The sequence below is a fragment of the Sinocyclocheilus rhinocerous genome, unplaced genomic scaffold, assembly GCF_001515625.1.
Source record: "Sinocyclocheilus rhinocerous isolate Xijiao unplaced genomic scaffold, SAMN03320098_v1.1 scaffold395, whole genome shotgun sequence".
Taxonomy (NCBI): Eukaryota; Metazoa; Chordata; class Actinopteri; order Cypriniformes; family Cyprinidae; genus Sinocyclocheilus; species Sinocyclocheilus rhinocerous.
In genome coordinates this window covers 3487980-3513461 of record NW_015660890.1, presented here as the reverse complement: position 1 = coordinate 3513461, position 25482 = coordinate 3487980, and the positions used below count along the sequence as shown (strand labels likewise).

General features: G+C 35.4%; 1 protein-coding gene across 1 annotated transcript; it reads left to right on the top strand.

The window, feature by feature from the left end:
* The first annotated feature begins 5604 nt into the window (after positions 1 to 5604).
* LOC107725914 (neural Wiskott-Aldrich syndrome protein-like) lies at positions 5605 to 24596 on the top strand. Its single transcript, XM_016535329.1, has 12 exons — positions 5605 to 6034; positions 12483 to 12617; positions 13338 to 13424; positions 13879 to 13975; positions 14489 to 14512; positions 17734 to 17938; positions 18343 to 18385; positions 19652 to 19805; positions 19931 to 19940; positions 21703 to 22192; positions 23267 to 23375; positions 23484 to 24596. Exons 1-12 carry the CDS (start codon positions 5927 to 5929, stop codon positions 23543 to 23545), a joined length of 1524 nt encoding a protein of 507 aa, XP_016390815.1. The 5' UTR covers positions 5605 to 5926; the 3' UTR covers positions 23546 to 24596.
* Positions 24597 to 25482: the final 886 nt, after the last annotated feature.

Here is a 25482-nt window from a genome sequence, read left to right as displayed (position 1 = left end):
TAATCAGCACTGGCCCCCCACACATGGCTCCTGCGGCCCCCAGCGCCGCGCTCTCACCGACAGTGCTCAGCAGCTCCTGAAGACCAGCACAGAGGTGAGGACAAACGATAGTGTGATTTTACCTCCTGAAACCAAATCCCCTGTCATGCTCACAATAATGGGACTGTAACCCCAGCTCTTGACCCATATGCTCTTCTCAAACACCTACAGTGACGTCACACTGATCTGACACATCAGCTGAGCCCTCGGAGGCTTCTGCTTTCAGCGTTTAGTGTGCAAATGATCGAATACGGTTAGAAAATAAATAGATGCTGTAAACAGCATAACAAAATTATGTATGAAATAACCATGTAATAAAGGCGAACTAATGCAGTGAATTAAAAGATACTTCATATAAATTATTGTCTCTTTTTATTTAGAACTTGATGGACTTAAACTTGAAAATTATGTCTTATCACCAAGTCATATTTATATATTGTATGTATGTCAAATCATTATTTTTTTAATAATATTTAAATATTTCAGTTGCTAGTTGCCAAGGCTACATTTATTTTTAATTTAGTTTAAGTTAATAAATAAAAATAAAAAATAATACAAAACTAAATAAACTCAAAATACAAATTACAAATAATTACAATTTATTCTTTAAAAGGAACATAAAATGTTTCAAATATTTTATAATATAGTAAATCAAATATTTGATATTTTTTAATTATAAAACATTAAAAGTAATATGAAAAACAATTATAGTGTAATGTATAAAACAATTAAAGTAATGTAAAATGAAAGTCTAAAAAAAAAGGTATAGAACTCTTGACTAACACGTGTCTACTATAAACCATCATCATAGTCTACCTAGTTGTACCCTAGTTGCAATTCTGCAGAAAATAGGTAACGAAACCTCACTGAGTAGGCATCTCTTCTGCTTACTTGTTTTTCTTCTGTTTTTTTGTCTGGGCAGAAACACTTCTGCTTGAAAAACTTGACAAAAAGTCTCATAAACAAGCCTACTCTTGCAGAGGGCATGATGAGGTGTGCTAATTATTATTATTTTTTTATTATTTTTTTTAATAATAATTTTAACTTGGTTTATATCAATAAGTAAAGCAATCCAATGACCTATGAGGTGTGCTAATGACACTTTCTAGACATGTTTTCTATTGCTCATTTCAAAACACCAACCCTAAACATTACAATTCAGCACAGACGTTGTTCCATAATACACCTCAACATCACACATTTTTCGTAAGCATTTTTTACGAACTTGTTGTTGTTGAATATTATGTCGTTAGTGCTTTGGTGTTCCCATTTGCCAAATAATAAGGTGTCCACTGCCACCCAGAGGACATGAAGAAAATTACAGCCTGGTGTGTTTTTGCTGCTAAAGCGAGACAAGATCAAACAAATACTGAGGAAATACATTTGCTTGCTGACATCTTTAGGTCAATATTTAGCCAGTGCTGATGCTGTCAGCTGTGCAGGATACAGTTTAGCTGCCAAATATTCCCGCCACACTATGCTGATTTTTAGGATGTGACATCAGTGTTTACACTGGCGGTGTTAAAGTCATGTGCACCGCGCCCTGCTTTGCTTCAGCTTCTGAAAAAGGATGCTAGACATCCTTACTGAGAGGACAGTCTGCTTTAGTGCTGATGTTTGGCCAGGTCTGAATGGCAGAATCACATTTCATTGTTCAGATGCTGCTCTATAGCTCATTAATGAAGTTCTTAAGCCTCATTTAAGATGTTTCTCCCAAAAGGTTTCCCTCCATCACGTCTCCTGTTTTCATATGGAAGCCCATTTCTGCCACATAAGGAAACAATGCTTATAATTATAAGTCAATTATGAGATAAAGTCATAATTATAACACAAGTAGAAATTGACACAAAATATTGATTATGACATACAATCAAATTATGAGATAAAGTCATTATTATGACCTAAAATTTTCAACTAGTCAAAAAATTTGACTTTTATCTCATAATTATGGCTTAATGACATTTTATTTTCAATTTCAACTTTTTATGTCATAATGATGGCTTTTATCTCATAATTATGACGTTATATATCATCATTTTAACTTGGTCAGTTATTTAGACATAAGAAAGTTATAATTATAAAAACAATTTTTGAATTTGTATATGATCATTTAAATTTTTTTATGCCAATTAACAAAAAAAGTCATAATTAGAACATTAAAAATGTTGACTTATTGTATGTCATAATTTTGGCTTATGTCATAATGACTTTTTCTTGTAATTTTGACTTTTAATATGCTATCATTTTGACTTTACATCATTATTTTGACATAAGAAAAATCATAATTATGACTGTAATATATAATTATTAAATAATATATAATATTAAATAATATATAATTATTAAATATTTAGATTTTGTATCTTATCATTTTGACATTTTATGTAAATTATTTGACAAAGAAATCATAATTATGTTAAACATGTTGACTTCATAATTTTGACTCATGTCATAATTACTTTTTATCTCATAATTTTTACTTTTTATCCCATAGTAATGATTTTTATCTCATTTTTACTTTTATGTCAATTATTTGACAAAGATATCATAAATATAATGTTAAACATGTTGACTTCATAATTTTGAATTTTATGTCATAATGACTTTTTATCTCAGAATTTTGACTTTTTATCTCAGAATTATGATTTCTAAGTCATAGTTATGACTTGTGTCACAATTATGATTTACCAAAGCTTTTTTTTCTTTTCTTGTGACTTATGTACTTATGTAAAAACTCACTTCTTTCTATGTTCTTCTTTCCATGTCACTGGTCTCTATCTTTCTCGCTATTATAATTTTTCTTTGTTAGAATCAATTAGTTTTGTTGTGTGGGCATGCTGGGATTTCTCTTGATGCGTTTCTTTATGCTTATAAACCAGCTGTGTGTGTGTGTGTGTGTGTGTTCAGGCAAACACACAACACAGCTGCTCTCTGATTCACATGCATGTTCTCCTCTTGTCAAACAGTCTAGTAACACAGCCTTACATCATCTGGGTCTTCACCTTTCGAAAAAGCACAAAGTCTCTTGTTTTTATTACTTTGTCTTTCTCTCTCTCTCTCTCTCTCTCTCTCTCTCTCCCTCTCTCTCTCTCTCTCTCTCTCTCTTTTACGAATTACAGTAGAAGCTCCAACCAGAGCAACACAACATTACATAACTCAAGCAGATTCCCTCAGAGATCTGCTGCTTTCCAGGAGCTGTGCAGGAAAAAAACAAGCTACTCACCTTTTTAACCCCACAGGACCAGCTGCATCTGAGAAGGCAGTACTGATGCTGTCTTCTGTGCTCATTTCATGACTGATGTGGGATTTTGAGCTCAATGTCAACACAATATACTCCTGTTTTATAGTTATGTTAATGAGTCTGGTGGGTTTGGATAAACAGTATTGCACTACATTTCTCCTTCTGTGATTCATACTAGAAAATACAACATTGCATGTGCAATGCATATTTTGACATCAGTGTAAATTCCCAGTGCTCTTTCAAGCATATTTTGCAACCATGTCCTAATAGTAAAGACTGTTAATGTTTAAACTAATAATAATAGCGACAAAGACGTCCACTTCAGGAGTAAAAACAGTGACTGAAGTCTCATAAGTCAATTATGAGATAAAAAATGAAATTATGACAAAAATCCAAATTATGGGATAAAAAGTCATAATGACTTTTAATTGAACAAATGTCATAATTATGACATACTACATCAAATTATAAGATAAAAAGCTAGAATTATGATCTAAAAAGTTGAAATTGTCCAAAGTTATTTTTTTATCTTTATTTTTATAATTATGACTTACATGTCTGTTTCTTTGCAGGTTTAATTTTCAGGTTATAGTAGCAATTATTGCTGCTCACAAAATAAAATTGCCACTTAAAAGCGGCATAAACACTATCCATCTGTGTGCTTGATGTGTGCATGTGCTGGACGGTAGCTAACAGCTGGTCTTCATAAACATAATCTAATACTGCAGTAATTCAGATGAGCACATTCAGCTTTCTGTGGCCAAGTCCGTCGCTACAGACTCCGAAAAATTAATAATAATAATAATAATAATAGCTAAATGACTATTAAAAGTGATAGATAGATAGATAGATAGATAGATACTTGTCCAGACTGTAAATCAGGACCAAAAAAATTAACTTATTCCAACCTTATGTCTTAGCAAGCACCACTAATTATCTAAATGCACTTCCAGAGAGCAGTATAATTGTTGACTGATTAAGTTTCATTGCCTTGTCTCTGTAATCAGCACTGGCCCCCCACACATGGCTCCTGCGGCCCCCAGCGCCGCGCTCTCACCGAAAGTGCTCAGCAGCAAAGAATTTAAAAAAAAAGATGAATAAAGAAAAAAAAATTCTAAATTGAAGCTGATTTAGAAGCAGCTAAATTCCTCTGTCATTCTTTTTTCTGTTTTTATGAATATGTGTTTTCATTCCTTTCTTTTGGCATGTTCAGTTTTGTCTAATACTGACTCTCTCTCTCTCTCTCTCTCTCTCTCTCTCTCTCTCATCTAACTGGTTTTTCAGGTTTCTGTCTATTTACCTCACAGCTCAACCTTGTTTGGGAGTGACTAACTTTAAGCCGGGACTGGAAATACTGGGAAGTGTTGTCAGCAGCAAATATTTCACCACATCAGCCCTTACACACAAACATTCACAATCCACATAGCTGAGGAGTTTCTGTATATTATTGAATTCACTCATCATACAGCCTGCTGACGTCAACATATATTACTTAAGCTGAAAGCACAGACTCAGTGCATATGGCTTATTAACATGTCAATTTGCATGCAGCTTCATTATTGTTTTAAATGTTTAATATGGCCCAAATCAGAAGCCACCTTTTGTATTTTGGCATACGTAACGCACTGCTGATTACACCAATAAACAGTCTGACAGTGTTAAAGAGTCCAAGGACCAAAAAGAAGTTCAAGTGCTATTTTTTAATTAGGAACAATTGTTATTTTGATTGTTCATTTTGTTGGCTTGGACTTCATGTGCAAACTGGCCTCTGATTAAGCTTGGCTTTATTGTTATGGGTTATTTCCTCTTCTTTTATTTTTTTTCCCTCCTGCACTGTTGTTATTTGTATAGGAAGGCTTGCTTCAAGGCTGCTTATTGTAGTGCTAAATTTTTTTTATAAAATTACTTACAATTAAAAAAATCACCCACTTGACTCCACGTCATGACTCCGCCCACACTGCATTCCTTTGTGAAACTGCTTTATCATTCTCAAATATTCCTTGATTGCGATTTATAAGGCTACAGCTCTCTAATAATCAATTTTAAAAGCATTTAAAATACTTTTTTTACGTTATGAGTAAACTAAACGCGACCTGTATCCTACTATAGCGAAGGCTTAGCTCATAGTTATTTCTTAGCTCATGCTAACGTTGCCTGGTAACCTTCCCGGAGCGTCTAGTCACGTAACTCATTCAATATTCATAAGCCACTCCCCGCGACTCTCCGATTCGCCAAACTACTAACGCTCGCTAACAAAGCCCGCCCTGAGCCAATCAGCTTCGGCTACTTATCGTACGCCACGGCGCGTCATTAATATTCATAAGCTACGCTTTCGCCGTAGTAGGATTTGTAAATTCGCCGCGTCTCACTGTCATGCGCAACGGTGGCACTGCCATGTTGGATCGAAAGCTCGGTGCACAGGAGTTCAGATGAAAGTTTAGAGTCTCAAGACGACATTGGATAACCAAACGAGGATCGCGTTTTATTTCTGGGACACAAGACCTCTCTCAACCCACCACCGACCGAAACACACAGGTCTGATTATGAGAGTCTCCGGATCCGAGCTGCGGTGATCAGAGATCAATGAACACATATTTTCTGTTTAACACTTCCTGATCACAAGTTCACACCATCGGATTGTCTAAAATGAGCGGTCCACCTTCAAACAGCAGGCCTGCGAGCAATGCTGGCTCCATTCTTCTCACCCAGCAAGAAAACGAATTGCTCTTAAACCATCTGGGCAAGAAATGCACCGTAAGTTCTCAAACATTTGCTTGATTTCTTTGCCAGGTAGTGTTCAATCATGCTGTGGGATGTTATCGACTCGATACAGTGCTACTAATGATTCCACTGGAATGTGACACTTGGATAATCCATTAACAGAATATAGACATACACTGTATCCAGTTGACAAACACGCGCATCTGTCTGACAATGTTTGTGGTGTTTCTTTATCAAGAATGCTTTCAAATTTTCAGGTGAGCTTGTGTGAGAGACACTTTTCGAAGCAAATATGATGACCTCCGTCCTAAAATATAATGACAGCTATACATTTTTACGTTCCAGACCATATAAATGAGTCGTGTGCCTTTGCATCAATAGTTCATCTTATTTAATGAAAGATAACCATGGTAGGTGAACTTGTTTAGGAGTTTTAATCATATTGTCACACGCCTTTATGTTCCTCTCACAGCTTGATTTATTGACCTGCGTTTATGAATCCCGTCACCTGACAGCACCTATAAAACTCTTCCTCCTTCTCAAACTGTTTCGGATTCACAGAAAATAGCCCTGGTTTCCAATACGAGACACTGACCTTTACATTTCCAAGCCTACGCTATGTGTGCGATGATAATATACCAGGTTTTCATAACTAAGATTCTTATGAGGAAACTGTTGTCATTGGTGTGTCTGGTTAAACTGTCAGGAATGTAACCAAATGTTCAAGATTGGGAGGAGCAAATGGAAAAGTCATTGGACATTGGCTGATATGGCTTTTATATATAGTGCAATTTTATGCACATTACTCTAATTTTACACAATATTTACTGTATAATATTAGTACGTTTTAGAACTGACTCTAGGCAAAATGTCCATCTTGGTAACCTCGGTTGACAGACAATTTCAAAATAACTATACACTAGGCAAAATAATCAGCGCTGATGATTTATATGTTTATGGGTCAAAGATGAGACGTCCCATTTTGGTGTCTTCATCAAATAAAATTTACAAAAGTGATTTTATATACATAAAAGCATATTAAATGCAAGTAAAGTGTCTACTGTCATGTTTCAAATAACGTTTGTGAAAATAACATGTGAAAATGTGTGAAATAAGGTCATTCAGCGGAACATATTTATGTAAAAATAAAGCATAAATAAATAAATGGGAAAAAAAATATAAAAATAAAACAAGTATACTTATTAAAATATAAGTAAAAAGTAAAAAAAAAAAAAAAAAAGTAAAATTGTAACAATACATTTTATTGTATTTGAAATTATTAAAAATAATAATGAATGAATAAAAATAATGAAAATAAAAATAAAGAGGACACATAATGTATAACAAAGTATGTTATATTAAACTATATATTTTTTTATGCTTAAAGACCCTTATTCATAATAAGTTGCACCTTATTATTATGCAGCGATAGGTAATTGTTACCATTTGATCTCAAGTTTTTAGTGCACTACAGACACGTTCCCTTATTGTTTTGTTTAATCATCAGTGTAATCAGATTTCCCTCGGGCTGTTGTTGTGTAACACGCTGATACCCAAATTAGACTGGGGTTTTATCTGGGTAATGTTCAGTCCAGCTGTAGTCCATCGTTCAGTCCAGCTGTAGTCCATCGGTTTGAGTTGCCGGACTTGTCGCCCAAAATTCATAGTTTCTCTTGCATGACACGAGTCCTTGAATGCCTCACATTCCTGGCGGCGTTGATTGATGACGCTGCTTGTCATATGTTTATTTATTTTGTAAGTCTTTTTTTTTTTATATTCAAACGGCGTGTTGTGGCATGATAGAAGTGGGTGTGTTGTCCACATCTCTTTGAGGATTGAGTTTAACTGCTGTGAATCACAGAACCATGAGTTTGTGACTTGAAACTTGTCCTTTTCTTGTTAGTATCCTGCCAGTGGGTTTGCTAGTTAGGGAGCTTTAGCTGCATGGAGTTCACACACACCGACTGGAAACACAGCGTTAGTTTTAAACCGGATTGCTCGGTCAGCCCACCGTGAGGATGTGGTCCGGTGGGCCTCTGTGATTTTCTGCTGTTGCTGGCAATATGTGGTTCTCCTGCATGTGAATGTGGGGGTTGGAGAACCAGTCCATCCTCTCAGGTAGTTCCTGCTGGCCGAGTTTCTGTCATTTTTGGTTGTTTGAACTGTGAGGAAAGCTGCAAATATCCAGAAAGCCCTTTCTTGAGTGTGTAATGCATAGAGTTTGATAATAGCAAGGTCATAGATTCTTCAGCTTTGACCCTTAATATTATCCTCGCAGTGGTCAACTGTGCGAGTTTTCAGATGTCCAGTGCTGAATCATAAGAGTGAGTGGCTGATGGACGAAATAATGATTTTATATGTTTGTAGAATTGTAAAATTCTCCCCATGAAGTTGACTTATAGTGCTATTTACAAAGTAATATTTTGTTTTTTGCTGTTTACTTAATTTTTTTAGCACTTATTTTAGATCAGGGTATGTCTCTCCCACTTCGCTTCCTGTCAGCTCTGATCTGTCCTATCATAATAAAGGTGAAAATTCCAAAAATAAGTCTTTAAAAAAAAAATTTTAGATCAGGGTTTTTTTGTTGCAAAAATAATTAACCCCTTCCTAAAGTATAATGACAGCTATATAAAAATCTATTTATTTATTTAGAATGAATTTATCTGTTTAGTCAGTTACAATTTATTATTTATTAATTATTGTAGTACTACTAATCAAACTTTTTTTTTTTTTTTTTTTGCATTTCAGAGTTATAGTAAAATGTAAAGCAATACAAATTTATGTGTGGGAATTATGTAGTGATTTATGGAGTTGATGTAGTATTTATGTATAATTATGTAGTTATATAATGTTATTTAAAATATATTTAATAATTAAAATCTTGTTTCTTTAATTTTTCATTTGTTTTATATATTATTTTTCAATTTGATATGAATGTGTTTGAAACTCTTCTGCTCACCAAGGCTGCATTTATTTGATTAAAAACAGTAATATTGTGAAAAAGTATTACAAACTAAATTCACTTTTTTTCTGTTTTAATGTATTATAAAATGTAATTTATTCCTGTGATGCAAAGCTGAATTTTCAGCATCATTACTTGTTGCATGTTCCTTCAGAAATCATTCTAATATGCTGATTTGCTGCTCAAGATGCATTTCTTCTTATTATGAATGTTATTAATGTTCCTTGATATTTTTGTGGAAACTGATCTATTTTTTTATCAAGATTGTTTCATGAAAAGAAAGTTCAAAAGAACAGCATTTATTGGAAGTAGAAATCTTTTGTAACATTTTAAATGTCCTTAATGTCACTTTTGATCAATTTAACACCTCCTTGCTGAATAAAAGTAGTTATTATTTCTTTCAAAAAATAGCAGCATTCGCAGCAAACAGTGCCTCTTTTCTTTGATGTCATAAGAGTGCATGCATGAGTACATGTACATTACGTCACCAGATTTCGTCCAGAGGGCGAATTTCCACTAGCTGCAGCTAATAATGAGCGATAAGCTGCAAGATAACGTCGCACACACTCGGGTTCGGATGGATGCGCCTGACTTTGAGTAATGACTTAAATGAACTGATAATAGACGGCAGCTTCATTCAGCCAATGAGAGCGCAGAAGCCCCTCTCGCTGTGTGTGTGATCCTGCTCCTCTGGCTTTGATCTTGTTGTTAATGGAAGCTTTGAGTGTGTCTGTAACTCGCAGGCCTGCGCTTCAGCGGGTTGTTCAGACGTGTGGCGTGGCTGCATTCCTGACCGGGATCCTGGCAGGGCCGTCTGGCTTTGCTTGTCCGCTCTCCGCTTAAGTAAATCATCTGGCCCTGCATCCTGAGAATGGATGCTGATCGTTAATTCCGAAAAGTGGCTCTTTGGCAAGGATGTCTTCGTGCATATTGCAGCTATTCACTTAAAAGTGGCTGCTCGAAAGTTTGCGATTACATCACATGTCACTTTAATGGTCCTTTGTGGCTTTTCGCTCAATATTGACTGGCACTTTTGTTCTGATTTCTCGCAGCTGGTTCATCTCGGGTCAGACGGTTGATTTGTAAACTCAGCCGTTTAATTAGATGCATGTGTTGCTTCAACTCGGGTGTATCCTTGTTTTTCCTCAAAGGCGACATATTGTGTAAAGTAGGATTTTGACTTACGCTTTTTAGTGTCTATCCAGACCTTTTTATTCTGTGGAAGTAGGGGTGTGCGATATATATCGTCTGCGATAATATCGTAATTGTTGTTTTAACGATGTGCGATTTCATATTATTGAGTATTTTGTAAAAAACGGGGGCAGAAAATGTATATATTTATACCACTTCAAATAGCCTAGTTAATCAATTTCACACGAAGAGTGCTGTTTTTTTTCTCCAAAAATGACAATTATTACAAATGTGATATAGATATTTTACAACAGTTCAATAAACAAGAAGTTAATTAAGAGACTTACGTTTTAGACACCATATTTCCAGTTCAAATATCAGTATTCAAAAGATAATGGACACTTTTAGAAAAAAAATGGCTTTATAAAGCAAATGCACACTCAGCAAAATATCGTCTAATTATCGTTATCCATAAAATCCCAGAAAATATAGAGATATTATTTTTTGCCAATATCGCACACCCCTATGTGGAAGCTTATTTCCAACATGAAAATTTTTTTTAAAAAGGTCATTGCGACTTTTCTCTCAATTCTGATTTTATTTTTCGTAATTCTAAGTTTGTTTCACAATTCTCACAATTCTGAGAATAAAAGTCACAATTGTGAAAGCAATTACCTTTATTTTTTTATTACTTTTATTCAATAAAAAATAAAACGCAACTCTTTCTCACAATTTTTCTCACAATTCTGAGTTTTATACAGAATAATATATCTATTTATATATTATATCTAATATATTATATCTAATATAATATATTTATATCTCCCAATTGTGACTCTTTTTCTCAGAATTGTGAGATATAAACTCAGAATTCTGAGAAGTCCGAATAGTGAAAGTTGCAGTTACTTAAAAGTGGGGTAAGTGATTTCTGGTAGCCAATGTTGACATTTGAAATCACCAAAACAAACACGCCCCTACCCCAAAAAGACACGGTGTTACTCACCTATCGAGAAGAAACAAAGCAACCTCGGCGTCCGCTTGCAGGCCTTACGTTCCTTGAGTTCTCTCCAGCGCTGGAAAGCTGATCCGATATTTTCACGGGTCCTACTTCTTGCCTTATTGCCTTAAGCCTTCTTTGTTCCGCAGACATTTTCCTCTTTTGTTTTTTATCCGCCATCTCTATCTTTCTGTCGCTCGGCTCGGCTAATGTCCGTCCTGTGCACTGAACTCTCTCTCCTCCACATCATGAGTAGACACGCCCCTTACTGCTGATTGGCTACAAGTTTGTTTTGCTATTCGGCCCGAATCAGTTTTCTAAAGCATTTTTGGAAAATCGCTTACCCCACCTTTAACATCAGACAATTCAGACTTTTCTTGCAATGCTGAAAAAAAAGACAGTTGCGAGATAAAAAGTCGTAATTACCTTTTTTATTTTCTATCTTATTTTATTACATTAAAAAAATTGCAACTTTTTATTTAACAACTAACTTTTATTTCTTGCAGTTCTGAGCCTATATCTCACAATTCTGCACAATGTTTTCTCAAAATTATTGAATATAATCTATTTTATTTTATTAATAACTTGCATGTCATTCAGAAAATGTAAAGCTATTGATGTTGCAATCAAGAACTCATTAATATATATATATATATATATATTAGTACTAAATGTCTTGTAGACAGGGGTGCCGTAACGGAGGGGAAGGTTAGGATGATTCCAAGGGCCCTGCGAGAGAGAGGGGGCCCGGAACGCATTTTTTAATGGGAAAACCATAGCGGCGCCCCTGCTTGTAGACTTTGTAGAATTTGGTCCTTTTTGTATTACATATGCATGCTGGATTTAATTCTCTCATTCTGTGTAATATAAAAAATTATCTATGATTATATAGCTGTGCTTTTCGCCAAGAGGTTCGACTGTGGTCGTAATGTGCATAATGCGGCGTGCTCCTCATGATTAATCTGAGAGAGCGTCTCATTCACTGGCGTTGTGACCGGCAGCTTCGTGAGGAGACTGTCAAAGGCGCAGCGCTGTCGTCCTCATCGCATCCGTCCTGAGGTGTTTGCTCTGTGAATGACACTGCGCTATGATAATGCACTGCTCTACAGAGTGACCGCCGTATATCCAGAGCTGTTGAACGCCACAGTTTCTTTAAAATTGACCACTTTATGGCACATGCACTAATAAAGCAAAGATTACCAATGTTTGTTTTTAGACATGCATCATGACTCTTTAAATGGTGTATTATTATTTTTTTTTTAAATCATTCTGAAATCATACCTAAGCATCTGTTTTCACAGTAGGTTAATGTGACCTACATAAGCAGCTGCAGAATGGAATTTGATTGACAGATTTGTTTTAATTCTGCCGTTTCTTTTCTGTTTGTGTAGAGTTTGTGTTCAGCAGTGGTGCAGGTCTATGGAGCAGACAGAAACTCGTCCTGGGTGAAGAAGTGCTGTGGGGTGGCCTGTCTGGTGAAAGACAACTCTCAGAGATCTTACTTTATCAGGGTGCTTGATATGAAAGTAAGTCAACAGACACTCAGATGCTTTTTTTGATACATCTGCGCACTTTTCATTGAGCTTGGTTGTTTTCATTTGGAGCCAGACATATTGTTTAGCACAATAGCATGAACTTTTATTAAAAAATATATCGGTTATATTCATGTATATTTTATTTATGTATTATTTTATTTATATTCAAATATATTTTGTTATTTATTTTGTTACAAATATAAATAAAATATATCCTTTAGTATTAAAATGTTTATTATTTATATAGTTTTATTTATATTCCAGTGTATTTTTTGTATATTATCTTATATACATTATATTATATTATATAAATAAAATATATTCTTTAACATTAAAACATTCATTTATATGTTATTCATATATTGTTTAATTTGTTCATAAAATTAATAAATAATATAAATAAACTATATTTGGTTATAGGTCAAATAATTGTATTTATTTTATGAATAACTTAAATAATATATCATGGACACATGCACATTTAAAAAAAAATTTTTTATTTTATTTTATGAATAAATTAAATAATATATAAATAAAATATATTCTTTATGATTTATTTTCATTTATTTTTATTTTATTCATTCTATGAATAAATTAAATACTATATAAATACAATCTATATTAATAAAAATAAAATAATAGAAAATTTCACATATGGAAGTCATGTTTCTCTTAGTGTTAAGTAAACGGTTTCTTTTTCTGCTTTGACAGGACGGAAGACAATTGTTTGATCAAGAGCTCTACAGCAACTTTTCAGTAAACTGCTCCAGGCCATACTTTATCACATTTGCTGGAGATGTAAGTATTCAGATCTTGTGCCTACATGCCCTTTGTGTTTATGTGCCATCATCATCATTAAGGGCTTGTGCTTATGTGCCATCATGGACACAGACTGATAAAGTTAGAGTTAAAATCAACATAAACATGAAATTGAATTCATTTGCTTTGGTCTTATAATGCACGATTCATCCATGCACTTTATCCTCGAAAAAGTTTGTCTTCATAATCTTTTGTAGAATGTAAATGTAAACATTTTTTCTCATTCAATATTGTTTTACTCTAAAATGTGATGCATTAAAAAAGTAAAATAAGTTGCAAATGCCATTTTGTGTTAATTTTGAAAGATTCAAGTTCATCAGTGCAAGGCTTTTTCCTGTTTGAATAACTCTTCTGAATCATCTATGTTTTGATTTATGACTTATTGTCTGTCTGGAGTGTATATAAAGCATCTTTAATGTGTGTTTGTCCTCAGACGTGCCAGATTGGTCTCAATTTTGCCAGTGAGGAGGAAGCCAGGCGATTCAAGTCTGCTGCCAATGAACTTCAGAATAGAAAAGGGAGGAAAACCGGTAAATACAACAGCATATCAGCTTGTTTCTGTCCTTCACTTCATAACAGAGCTGTGTCTCTATGTATTCTGCTGGAAAAACATCATCTGGTTTTCTTCTGACATGATTCAGTCGTTCCCTCTTTATCTTCTTCTGTCACTCTTTTTTTAACATCCCACTCTCCCAGGATTTTCTTCCTCAAACAGTTTCTTCGGTCTGTTTGTGCCACGTCGTGCTCTTTGATGTCTCTGGGTCTGATTGTGTAGGTCTGCTTCTGATTAACTCTGCTCTTTAACCACTTCCTCTCTTTGTGTCGGCTGACTCGGCAACTTATCCCAGGACAAGGAGAGGATTGTACATTTGAGTCTTTTCCCGTACATTTCCGACTAATAATAAACAAACAACTCTGATCTTTCCTACAGCACTAGATTGATCTCAGATCTCACCTTCTTACTCTTTCACTAATAAACCTCACATTTTATATTGCGCAGTGGTGAATTTAGTAGTAATGGTTATCTTTATTTTGTCTTGCAGAAAAAAGACGTGACCCACCTAATGGTAGGTTGTTTACTAATGAATTACACAAATGTTAATTCTTTCTACACTAAACTTTAAACATGACTGACAAAGTTTCAGTTAAAATGTATTTATGTCTCCCCACATGATTTGAAGATATGTGTTTATTGATACAGAACAAATGTTGAATAATCAGATTGCAAAAGAAATGTCCAGGTTACAATTTGCTAAATCAAAAAGAAACAAAATTGGAAATTATATTTTGCTAGGGAAAAAAGCCTATTTTTAAGGTCATTAAAGTTTTGTATTCACAGTTTGGCCCAAAATTTTCATTACTATAAAATTAAATTGAATAAAATTCTGCCATTCTGTATAGCTACATTTTATATTTACAAATGTCATTTATTAAATGTATTAAATTACATATAAAATTAAATTTAAATGTGATAAAACTAAAATGTATTTTATTCACTGTCAAATGTTTAGTTTATTATAACATAGTGCCACAATACAATATCTATATATATATATGTATGTGTGTATATGACAAAATAATAATAATAATAATTATTATTATTATTATTATTCTACATACTTTTTATTTATTTTATTTTTTTACTATGGGCTGAAATATGACTAGGGCATGTCTTGACAGTTTTCCTGCAATTCACCACATAATTTTAAATGCATATAAGCAAACATGGTAGCAAATGTAATTTCCAAACATACACACCATCCCCCTCATGTGCTGTCAAAACTTGATCTTCACAGTGGTGATGGTCTTTTAACTGTAAGGCCCCAAGGGGCTGTCAACTACCCACCCAACTAACATGTTAACTGTCCATTTAGCCGGTTTACCATCCACCCCAAAGGCAAAAATCCAGCTATACCGGGAAAATCTGGCTCCCGAGTCACTTCCATCCTATAGACGAGCAATGCTGAAGCTTTGAAGTAACATGAGGTTTCACCAAATCAGCCATATACATTTATTTACAAATATATTTTGACTTCAAATGTCTGCTTTTTAAACAAAACAAGACTATTTTGGGTGGTGCTGGTGCTGTTAACACCCAAAAGTGGATCATTGAGGGACTGTGTAGGTGATTCAGGTATACGTGACCACCTGACATCCGTTTGATGTCTGTGGATGAGCAACAATATAAATATTAGACCTTTAGTTAATCTGAGAGGATTTTTTCTGCTGGTTATGTGAATGTACTAGTTGGTCAGCGGTTTTCCTTCTCATAATTTTGTGCCACTTACAGTCACCTGGTACTGTCATCCGGCTCAGGTGATTAGCCCCCCCTGTCTGCGTGGAGGGTTTCTCATTGGTGTTGAATTATAGCGTGTCCTTATCACACCGTGCTTAGAAGAACCCAGGAGATTTGCGGCAGTTTATTGCTGGCTTTAACGGTTATGTAAAATCCAGTGGTGGTGTATAATTTGTTGGGATTAAAAAGAGGCGGGACTTTATGGCTGGCTGCAGCCTTCAAATGCTGGCAGAGAAAAGCCTGATCAGACCTGCGGCGTGGGCATTCACATGTGTTCAGAGATGATGTTCTGCACCACCTTTTTGTCCGCGCCGACTGATGAGATACTTGATGGGGCTTCGGATTTGGGATTTATTTACAAATATATTTTGACTTCAAATGTCTGCTTTTTAAACAAAACAAGACTATTTTGGGTGGTGCTGGTGCTGTTAACACCCAAAAGTGGATCATTGAGGGACTGTGTAGGTGATTCAGGTATACGTGACCACCTGACATCCGTTTGATGTCTGTGGATGAGCAACAATATAAATATTAGACCTTTAGTTAATCTGAGAGGATTTTTTCTGCTGGTTATGTGAATGTACTAGTTGGTCAGCGGTTTTCCTTCTCATAATTTTGTGCCACTTACAGTCACCTGGTACTGTCATCCGGCTCAGGTGATTAGCCCCCCCTGTCTGCGTGGAGGGTTTCTCATTGGTGTTGAATTATAGCGTGTCCTTATCACACCGTGCTTAGAAGAACCCAGGAGATTTGCGGCAGTTTATTGCTGGCTTTAACGGTTATGTAAAATCCAGTGGTGGTGTATAATTTGTTGGGATTAAAAAGAGGCGGGACTTTATGGCTGGCTGCAGCCTTCAAATGCTGGCAGAGAAAAGCCTGATCAGACCTGCGGCGTGGGCATTCACATGTGTTCAGAGATGATGTTCTGCACCACCTTTTTGTCCGCGCCGACTGATGAGATACTTGATGGGGCTTCGGATTTGGGAGGTTGCCTGGCTCCCCTGCAGTGCCTCGTACTCCCGCAGGACGAGCTGTACGGTCCGTTCTCAGACCCCGCGGCTAACCTACAGATCGCGGCTAACAGGCACAGCGAGCGCACCTGTGTGGTGATGGGTAAAATCCTCCTGAACGTGGGTTTAGGGGGTGGAGACATTAGCGGACGCTGTAGCCCGTCGTTTTTACTCTCGCCCGCTTACAGTGTCGAGCGCGAGGACGCAGGTAGGTTGTGACCTGAGATGCTTCGTGAAGTTTCTCTGAAGACTTTGAAATGGTTGGACGAGGTGCTTTATTGGCCGGTTTAGTCCTAATGCAGTTTCTTGTGTTCAGTGCATTTAAGAAAGTTAGTGTTCATTTCAAAAGTGCTTGATTATGGAAGCCTGTCTCTGCCATGGAATAAAACCATTTAAAAACAATTGCAAATTTTTATCTCACAATTTGCACTAATATATAAACTCAGAACTCCGATTACTTTTTTCTCTGAATTCTAAGTTTACATTTCCCAATTCTGCTGTTTTTCTTCTGTAAATCTTTTTTTCCTACGAATTCAGAGTTTAAATCTCGCAATTCTGACTTTTTTTCTACAAATTATGAGTTTAAATCTAAGTTTTTTTTTCTTCTACAAATTCTGAGTTTAAATCTCGCAAGTGACTTTTATTCTACTAATTTTGAGTTTACATCAATTCTGAGGTTTTGTTTGCTAATTCAGTGTTTACATCTCAGAATTCAGAGATTTTTTTCTTTGCAATTGCGAGTTATATCTCAATTTGAAATTTTCTCCTCAAAATTGCAAGAATTTGGAGATATAAACTTCAGAGGGGGAAAAAAATCATAATTGCTCAGAACTGTGAGAATAAGTCAAAATTTGAAAAAATTTGAAAAAATATAGAACTGAGACTTTTTTTTTTTATACCATGTCAGAAACAAGCTTCCAAATTTTTTATCATATCAATTAATGCATAATTTATTAAATGAATTTGATTGTGACTGTTTCAGGACCATCAGGACCTTCAGGACCAACACTTCTAATGGCAACGGTGGACATAAAGAACCCTGAAATCAACAACCAGCGTTATCAAAATAACACTCAAATGAACAACTTTAACCTCCACAGCAACTTCAACAGAAAAGACAAAGGCAAAGGCAAAAACAAGAAGAAGAAATTATCCAAATCTGAAATCGGCACCCCAAGCAATTTCCGGTGAGTTCGCTTTTATGTTCAGACCAACTTGGTTTCACGTTTCCCTTTCTAGAATCGTTGGCTTTGACCAGGTACCGCATACACTTCCTTGTGCACTGAACACTAAAGCTGCTTTATCAAATCATAGTTCCTGTTAGATTCCTGGAAGTTCACTTAGTGTGTTGTGATGCAAAGTATAGTCAGATGGACACTTGTTTTTAATCTCATGTAATGTATCCCAGACGTGGATAATCTGGCCGTGGTATTCCAGGAATCATGTTAAAGTCAGATGAGACTTCCTTAAACCTGAACATGTCTATTGATGTACTTTAATCTCAGTTTTATCTTTATTTGCTTAATGCATTTACAGTTTCTGTGCCGTTTGGTTCATATTTCTTTATTAAAATGTCTTTTTGTTTTTCCAGGCACGTAGGGCATGTCGGCTGGGATCCCAACACAGGCTTTGATGTGAGTATTTTTGCCACTGCATGTTTACATTTAATGCATGTCCTCTTAAAGCACATTTATTTACATGTTTTCGTCATTTTCTGGTTCAGAGGTCACATCAGGATATGATTCACAATTGCAAGTCATCTCTTACACAGTGTTATTGGAGGGGCTGTATCTTTGTAATCCAAAACAATCATTCTCCCAAAAATCAAGGATCATATTTCAGGCGTTGCGCTGGGAGTGTGTATTGGATCTGTGGCTCCAGTTTTTAATTTGAACTCCCCTGAATGAGAGATTACATAAAGGGGATTTATTGGGGGTTACAGTGTGATTTTTCTGGTAGACTGTCTGCAGGAGCAATTTTTCATTATCAGAGGAAAGAATTATTAAGCCCAATGCTATGCGGCACATTCATCTGTTTCTGCGGTTTAAGTATATTCTGAAATATTGTGGCCACCAAAAGTCTTAAATGTTATGTTTAAAAGATGTCTGAATCTCATTGCATTATATAATAAATGAGCAAACTGAGTGACATTTATTTAGCACAAGAACATTTGTATTGGAAATGTATTCGATTTTCAGTGATTTAAAAAATATATTTGGTTATTTCTGGGTATACACTGGAATACACTATTGCTCAAAAGGGTTGGGTCATTTAGAGTTTAAATGTTTTTAAAAGTCTCTTCTGCTCACCAAGGATGCATTTTATTTTATAAAAAATACAGTAAAAACAGTAATATTGAGTAATATTATTACAATTTAAAATATCATCTTTCCATTTGAATATATTATAAAATGTAATTTATTTCTGTGATGCAAAGTTGAATTTTCATTGCATCATTACTCCAGTCTTCAGTGTCACATGATCCTTCAGAAATCATTCTGATAAGCTGATTTGCTGCTAAAGAAACCTTTTTTTATTATTATTAATGTTGAAAACAGTTGTGCTGCTTCATATTTTTGTGTAAACCTTTTAAAAGAACAGCATTTATTTTAAATAGAACTCTTATGTAACATTATAAATGTCTTCACTGTCACTTTCGATCAATTTAATGCATCCCTTTTGAATTGACGTATTCATTTATCTAAAAAAAAATATTTTTGATAAATGACCCCAAACTTGTGTATGTCCATAGTTAATATAATATAGTGATCTACAAAAGCATGGCAAATTACAAATGAGGAATACTGCGACACAAGCAGCAGAAGTTAATTCTAATTTTTATTTGATTTGTATTCAGATTCTGTCCTCTCATTTGTTGACTTTGGTTTGTCTTTTCTCAGCTGAATAATTTGGACCCAGAGCTAAAGAACCTGTTTGACATGTGTGGCATTTCTGAGGCCCAGCTCAAAGACAAAGAGACGTCTAAAGACATCTACGAATTCATTGAGAAGAGAGGAGGAGTAGAGGCTGTCAAAAATGAACTACGACGACAAGGTGAGTCCAAGAGTTTGCGTACAATTATTGGGTGTTTGAAAGCTCAAATTATTAGAACTTATCTAAGCAAACCTTATCTTATGTTGTACTATAATGAAGTAATGTTTAAATAATTTGTCCTTCAGGACCCCCGAGGTATTGTGGTAGGTTTCTTTCCCCATTTTGCATGAGTCTGCAGTGATAAAATGAACAAACGATCAGTTTTGTGCCTATTAAATGGGAACTGCAGTGGCCCAATCAGAAGCCTTGCATCCAGTACTAAAAGTCTGCTGTGGGCTGATGTTGTGTGTATCTTTATAGATCATATTTGTAGCACCTCAATTCCAAACCAGAGTTGGCGTTAAGACCTTAAACACTTCAAAACTAGACCTCCAAATTCTCAGATCCACACTGATCCCTATTCGTTTAAGACAGGCTGAATTAAAAAAATAAATAAATAAAAATAAGCCACTTTATTGCAGAAGTCAATTTACAAGATCAACACTCCAGCTCTGGTCAGATGTTTGAAGAACATCTCTAATGTCTGAGATTTTCCCAGTCTAACTTATTCAGAGTCAGTATTTGTATTAGCACTGGTTTGCTGGAATAAGTTCAGCTGTGAATGAACACAATGCATCCTACGTGAAGCTGCTACAGCTGCTTTCTCCATCTTGTGACGAATTCAAGAACCCTGGAGTGAAACTTATCTCTAAGTTGGGTTTGACTTTGAAGTGATTGCCTGCATTAGTGAGTTGTTAGACCAGGATATCGGATGTTTAATCGGATAATTTAATTCATTGTTTGGGCGGGCAATATGGCAAAAATGTATCACTTTAACACAAGTACAAACAAGTAACTGTAATACAAGTAAACAAATAAGAGTCATTTTCTTAGCTTTTTTTTTCTTTAAGAAATTCATATTTTTGATTAAGGACGCATTAAATTGACCAAAAGTGACAGTAGGGATGTAACGATTACCGGTTTGACGATAAATCATGATAAAACAGAAACGATTCGATGGCATTTTGTTTTCATCTTCGCTCCATGTAATACCTAAAGGAAGTGTTCTTAATCGCAATACTGCTTTGTCCACGGAGATTACAGGAAACAGCTGTAATTCAGTTTTTCCATAAGCGCCTCCTGCTGTCAGCGAGTGGATTTACAGAGACTTATATTTACATTCAGTTAGATATTTCAACATGCTATTAAACTGTTGTCAGTCAAGTTGTCATTTAAAATCCGAACATCAACGTTCGGATATATACATATTTATTTGCCGAACATGAACACTTTAAAATGTCACGGTTAATTAATCGTAAAGCCTCCGCTACACCGAGTGTTTCTGTTGCACAGAACGGAAACAAAGTTACACTAGCGGTGCACCAGCTTAAAATGCTGTGCTTATCAGAGACACGGAGGCTACTACACACACTAGATGAACTATGACAGACGAACCAAACAGCGATCCTTTATTTCCACCAGGGAAATGCCTGAAGTCGATAGTGTGGGACCATTTTGGGTACACCAAGAATGACCAGGGTGTCATTTGTGCTGTATTATTGGTTACTGTGTTATTTCTCTTTCTAAAGGCAGCAATAAATAACACTTTATTATCTAAAGAGTGTCCATGTGATTTTATACATTAATAATTTTGTGAAATGAAAAAATGCATAATAACCGTCATAATCGTGAAACTGTGATTATTCCTCAGACAATAATCGTACCAACACAATCTATAATCGTATGTGTCGGTACTTTTTTAACATCTCCAGCACATTTTAATGATACCGTGATAATACTGGTAACTGTGATCATTTTGGTCACTCTAATCGTGATAAGAAATTTTCATACCGTTACATCCCTAAGTGACAGTAAAGACATTTATAATGTTACACAATATTTCTATTTCAATTCACAGTGTTTCTATTTTAAATAATCACAACTCCGCTCCTCCTCCCCCACCTCCTTCCAGAGGCCGAGGAGCGCCGCCTCCACCGCCGCCATCAAGAGTGCCCACCTCCGCTCCTCCTCCACCTCCTCCATCCCGACCAGGTATAGGCGCACCTCCACCTCCTCCCCCCAGCAGAGGGACCGGGTCGGCTCCCCCGCCACCTCCTCCACCCCAGCCTGCCTCCCTGTCTCCGCCGGCCCCTCCTCCTCCCCCTTCAATGGGCGGAGCACCACCGCCGCCGCCTCCTCCGGGACCCCCTCCTCCCGCACCTCCTCCGCTACCGGACGGGGATTTAGGGGAGGCGCCGGGGGGTAAATCTGCACTCCTGAACCAAATTCGAGAAGGGGCGCAGCTGAAGAAAGTGGACCAAAACAACAAACCGCCTGTGTCCGGTGGCGGTGGCGGTGGCCGTGGCGCACTATTAGACCAAATACGACAGGGCATTCAGCTTAAAAACGTAAGTACAGTGCTTTTATTTTTAAACCAATGAGAAATGACGGAAAATGTTTGCAAAATATTTGGGAGGGGAAATATTTTTGTGATGCATAATCATCATATCATATGAATACAAATACCTAAATCAAACAGTTCCTGACACAGTTGTCCATACATTTTATTTATGTATGTATGTATGAACACTACTGTTTAAAAGTTTGGGGTCAGTAAGGTTTTTTTTTTATTTTTATGAATACTTTTATGCATGAAATTGATCAAAAGTAACAGTAAAGACTAAAAATGCTACAAAAGATTCTAATTTTGAATAAATGTTTTCACAGTTCACAATTTTAGTTTTGACAAAAATATTAAGCAACACAACTTGTGTTCACCTCTTCAAACTTTGATAAGAATATTATTTCTTAAGAAATGTTTCTTGAGCAGCAAATCCTCATATTAGATTTCTGAAGGATCATGTGACTGAAGCCTGGAGTAATGATGCTGATAATTCAGCTGAATTTGCTGAATTTTAAAGTATTTTTTAAAATAAAAGTTATTTTAAATTGTAATAATATTTCACAATATTACAATTTTTACTGTATTTGTAATCAAACAAATGCAGCCTTGGTGAACAGAAGAGACATTTTTTTAAATAATCTACTGACCCCAAACTTTTGAACACTAGTCTAGTAACTAGAAATAACTGAATTATGGAAATTATCTAAGAAAATTATAAAATATAGTGAAAGTTAAAAATAAAATTAATAAAAATAAATAAATGATTAGTGCATGTTCTCTTCCTTACATTTTCGAATTTTTATTATTTTAGCAATTCTATTCATTGACAAGACAAATACCGGAGATTTTAAGCTTAAATATTAGCTGGTACTTGTCTTGGCAATGAATCAGTGACATGCATTTCCATTACTTATTCAATTTAATTTATTTTTGTGTAGCAATATTACCATCTCTTAGTACAATAGTTCTATACTGAAAATAACTCTTGATTTTGGTCATTGTTTTTTACCCCCGTCCATCATGAGAACTGCATGGCATGCAGGTGAATAAAGCCATTCTGATCATGTGACATTTTCAGGTACCGGACACTACAGACTCGGCTCCGCCCACTTCTGCCCCCTCATCTGGGATCGTGGGGGCGCTGATGGAGGTGATGCAGAAGAGGAGCAAAGCGATCCATTCTTCAGGTATGTGCCGACCTGAGCTTTATGACAATTACAGTCATTTAGACTTGTAATAGACGTCTTACTTGATTAAAAAGCAGAAAACTTAACATTCAATCCGTGGTTTTGTAGATGAAGATGATGATGATGATGACGCAGAAGATTTTGAGGATGAAGATGAGTGGGATGACTGATGACCAGGGCTGCCCAAAAGAATTAAGGCACTACATTGCTCTAGATATGCTAAATCTTATAAAATTGTAATGTAAATGGATGACCGATTTGTGTACATTTTTGTTGCCTTCATGCTTTTTTTGTATTAATCTGTGCAATACCTCATTTAATCTGTAAAGGTTTGTCATGCATCTCATGTAAAGGTTTTATTTCCCTCTCCTGGATTCACGTGCAATTTTACATCAAGTTGTCTTGAATTGTAGAGTTGAATGTTTTGGGGTCTTTTGTTTAGTTTTTTTCTTTGTCATTCTTTAAATGAACATCGACTCTAAAGAACAAGATGAGCGAGTCTTAAAATGTTGATATGGTGACTCAAAGCAAGAACACTATTTTCATACTTTTCTCTTACCTTTTCTTATTCAGAACATAGTTTAGCGCTGTTATTTTCTTAAAAACCATATTTAGCCCCATTGCTAATTTGTAAATTTGCTCCGAGTTTGAGTCGCTTTCTATTTTTGCACGAATCAAAAAGAAAAAAGTGGGGAAACGGCGCAATACGGCGGTTATGTTTACACATTGTGTGCTATAGCTACTGTCAGGACTCTCCTTAACATTAGATGTGAGAAACACTACAGTTATTAGAAATAACCTATTTGCATATGCTAGTTTGCATTTTACTGGCATTACAACAAATTTCATGGGCACTTGTTTTTTTGTTGTTGTTTTTTTCCCCCTGTTGGTCATACTTCAAAATTTAATGTTCATGTGTGCCATTGAAAAAAAAAATCCTGAAATGGACGTTTCGTACATTCTCAATGTTTTACTAATAAAGCACTGTGATGCTATACTAATTCAAAAAGAGCGGCTCTGGCTCGCCTGATGATCCGCAGTGGGTCGGATCATATACTTTCACTGTTTTTAACAGTGTTATAGAGCAATTCAAATATGTTTTCCAGTTTTTATCCTTTGTTCAACCAGGGTTGCTTTGCATTGAGACTTGAAACCTTTGAAATGAGGTTGAAAAAGAATTATTCAAATTGTACACTCAAATAAATGTTAATATTTACAGAACCTTTGTGCATTTGGTTGTTTTACTTGGAGAAACCATGTGGTAAATCTGACTAAAACCTTGCAATCCAGTTTTCCAAGTAGGTGATTCATAACATTTTCTTGAGTGAATAAATAAAGTCAGGGTTTCTGTGGGTCTTAAAAAGTCTTAATTACCCCTTCCACAAATTAAGGCCTTAAATCAGAGCAGAAATTCTTAATTTCATAAAGTTTTGGCATAAAATGTTGCATGCACTGAAAAAAAAAAAATCTTCCTCAGTATTTTGTCTTGTTTTCAAGTACAAATACCTAAACATGTTTAAATCAAGATAAAAGTATTTGAGATTCAAATAAAGTCTTGTTTTCTGAGAAATGTAAAAAAATAAATAAGTGTGTTTATGCTTAAAACAAGAACAAATATCTGTCAACTGGGTGAAAAAGAAAGAAAAAAAACTTCCATTTGAAAATGTCATTTCTGGCCCTATTGGCAGATACTTAATTTTTATTAATTAATTTTTTTCCCTTGGATTTTCTTCAGTTGTATTTCGTTTATTCCTTACGTTTTCTTTACTGGTGTAAAAATGTTTTTAAAAGTCTTAAATTTCCCTTCACAAAACCTGCAGAAACCTTGCTAAGTGAACTTAACCACTGGTCATAAAATTTTGCTAGATACGAAGTTAATACTAGACGATTATTTTTAAAACCTGCAGCCTGATATGGTATTACTTTGGTTTAGCTGGGCAGCTGATTGCATCTGACATTTTGTTTTGTTCTTATTTTTTTTTAGAGCTCTAAGGTTATTTGGCAGACATTGAGCATGCAAATCAGCTGAATGATTTCATTGCCATATGAAATGATATTGTTTCAGAATGGACTGGATCATTGCCATGGGGTTTTTTTTTTTTTTTTT

Bases quoted from the DNA above. Each gene is read 5' to 3' on its own strand.
- LOC107725914 (XM_016535329.1), top strand. From the start codon at position 5,927: ATGAGCGGTCCACCTTCAAACAGCAGGCCTGCGAGCAATGCTGGCTCC. The intron at 12,618-13,337 runs GTAAGTCAACAG...CTGCTTTGACAG, and splicing joins TCAGGGTGCTTGATATGAAA to GACGGAAGACAATTGTTTGA. The intron at 18,386-19,651 runs GTGAGTATTTTT...GTCTTTTCTCAG, and splicing joins ATCCCAACACAGGCTTTGAT to CTGAATAATTTGGACCCAGA.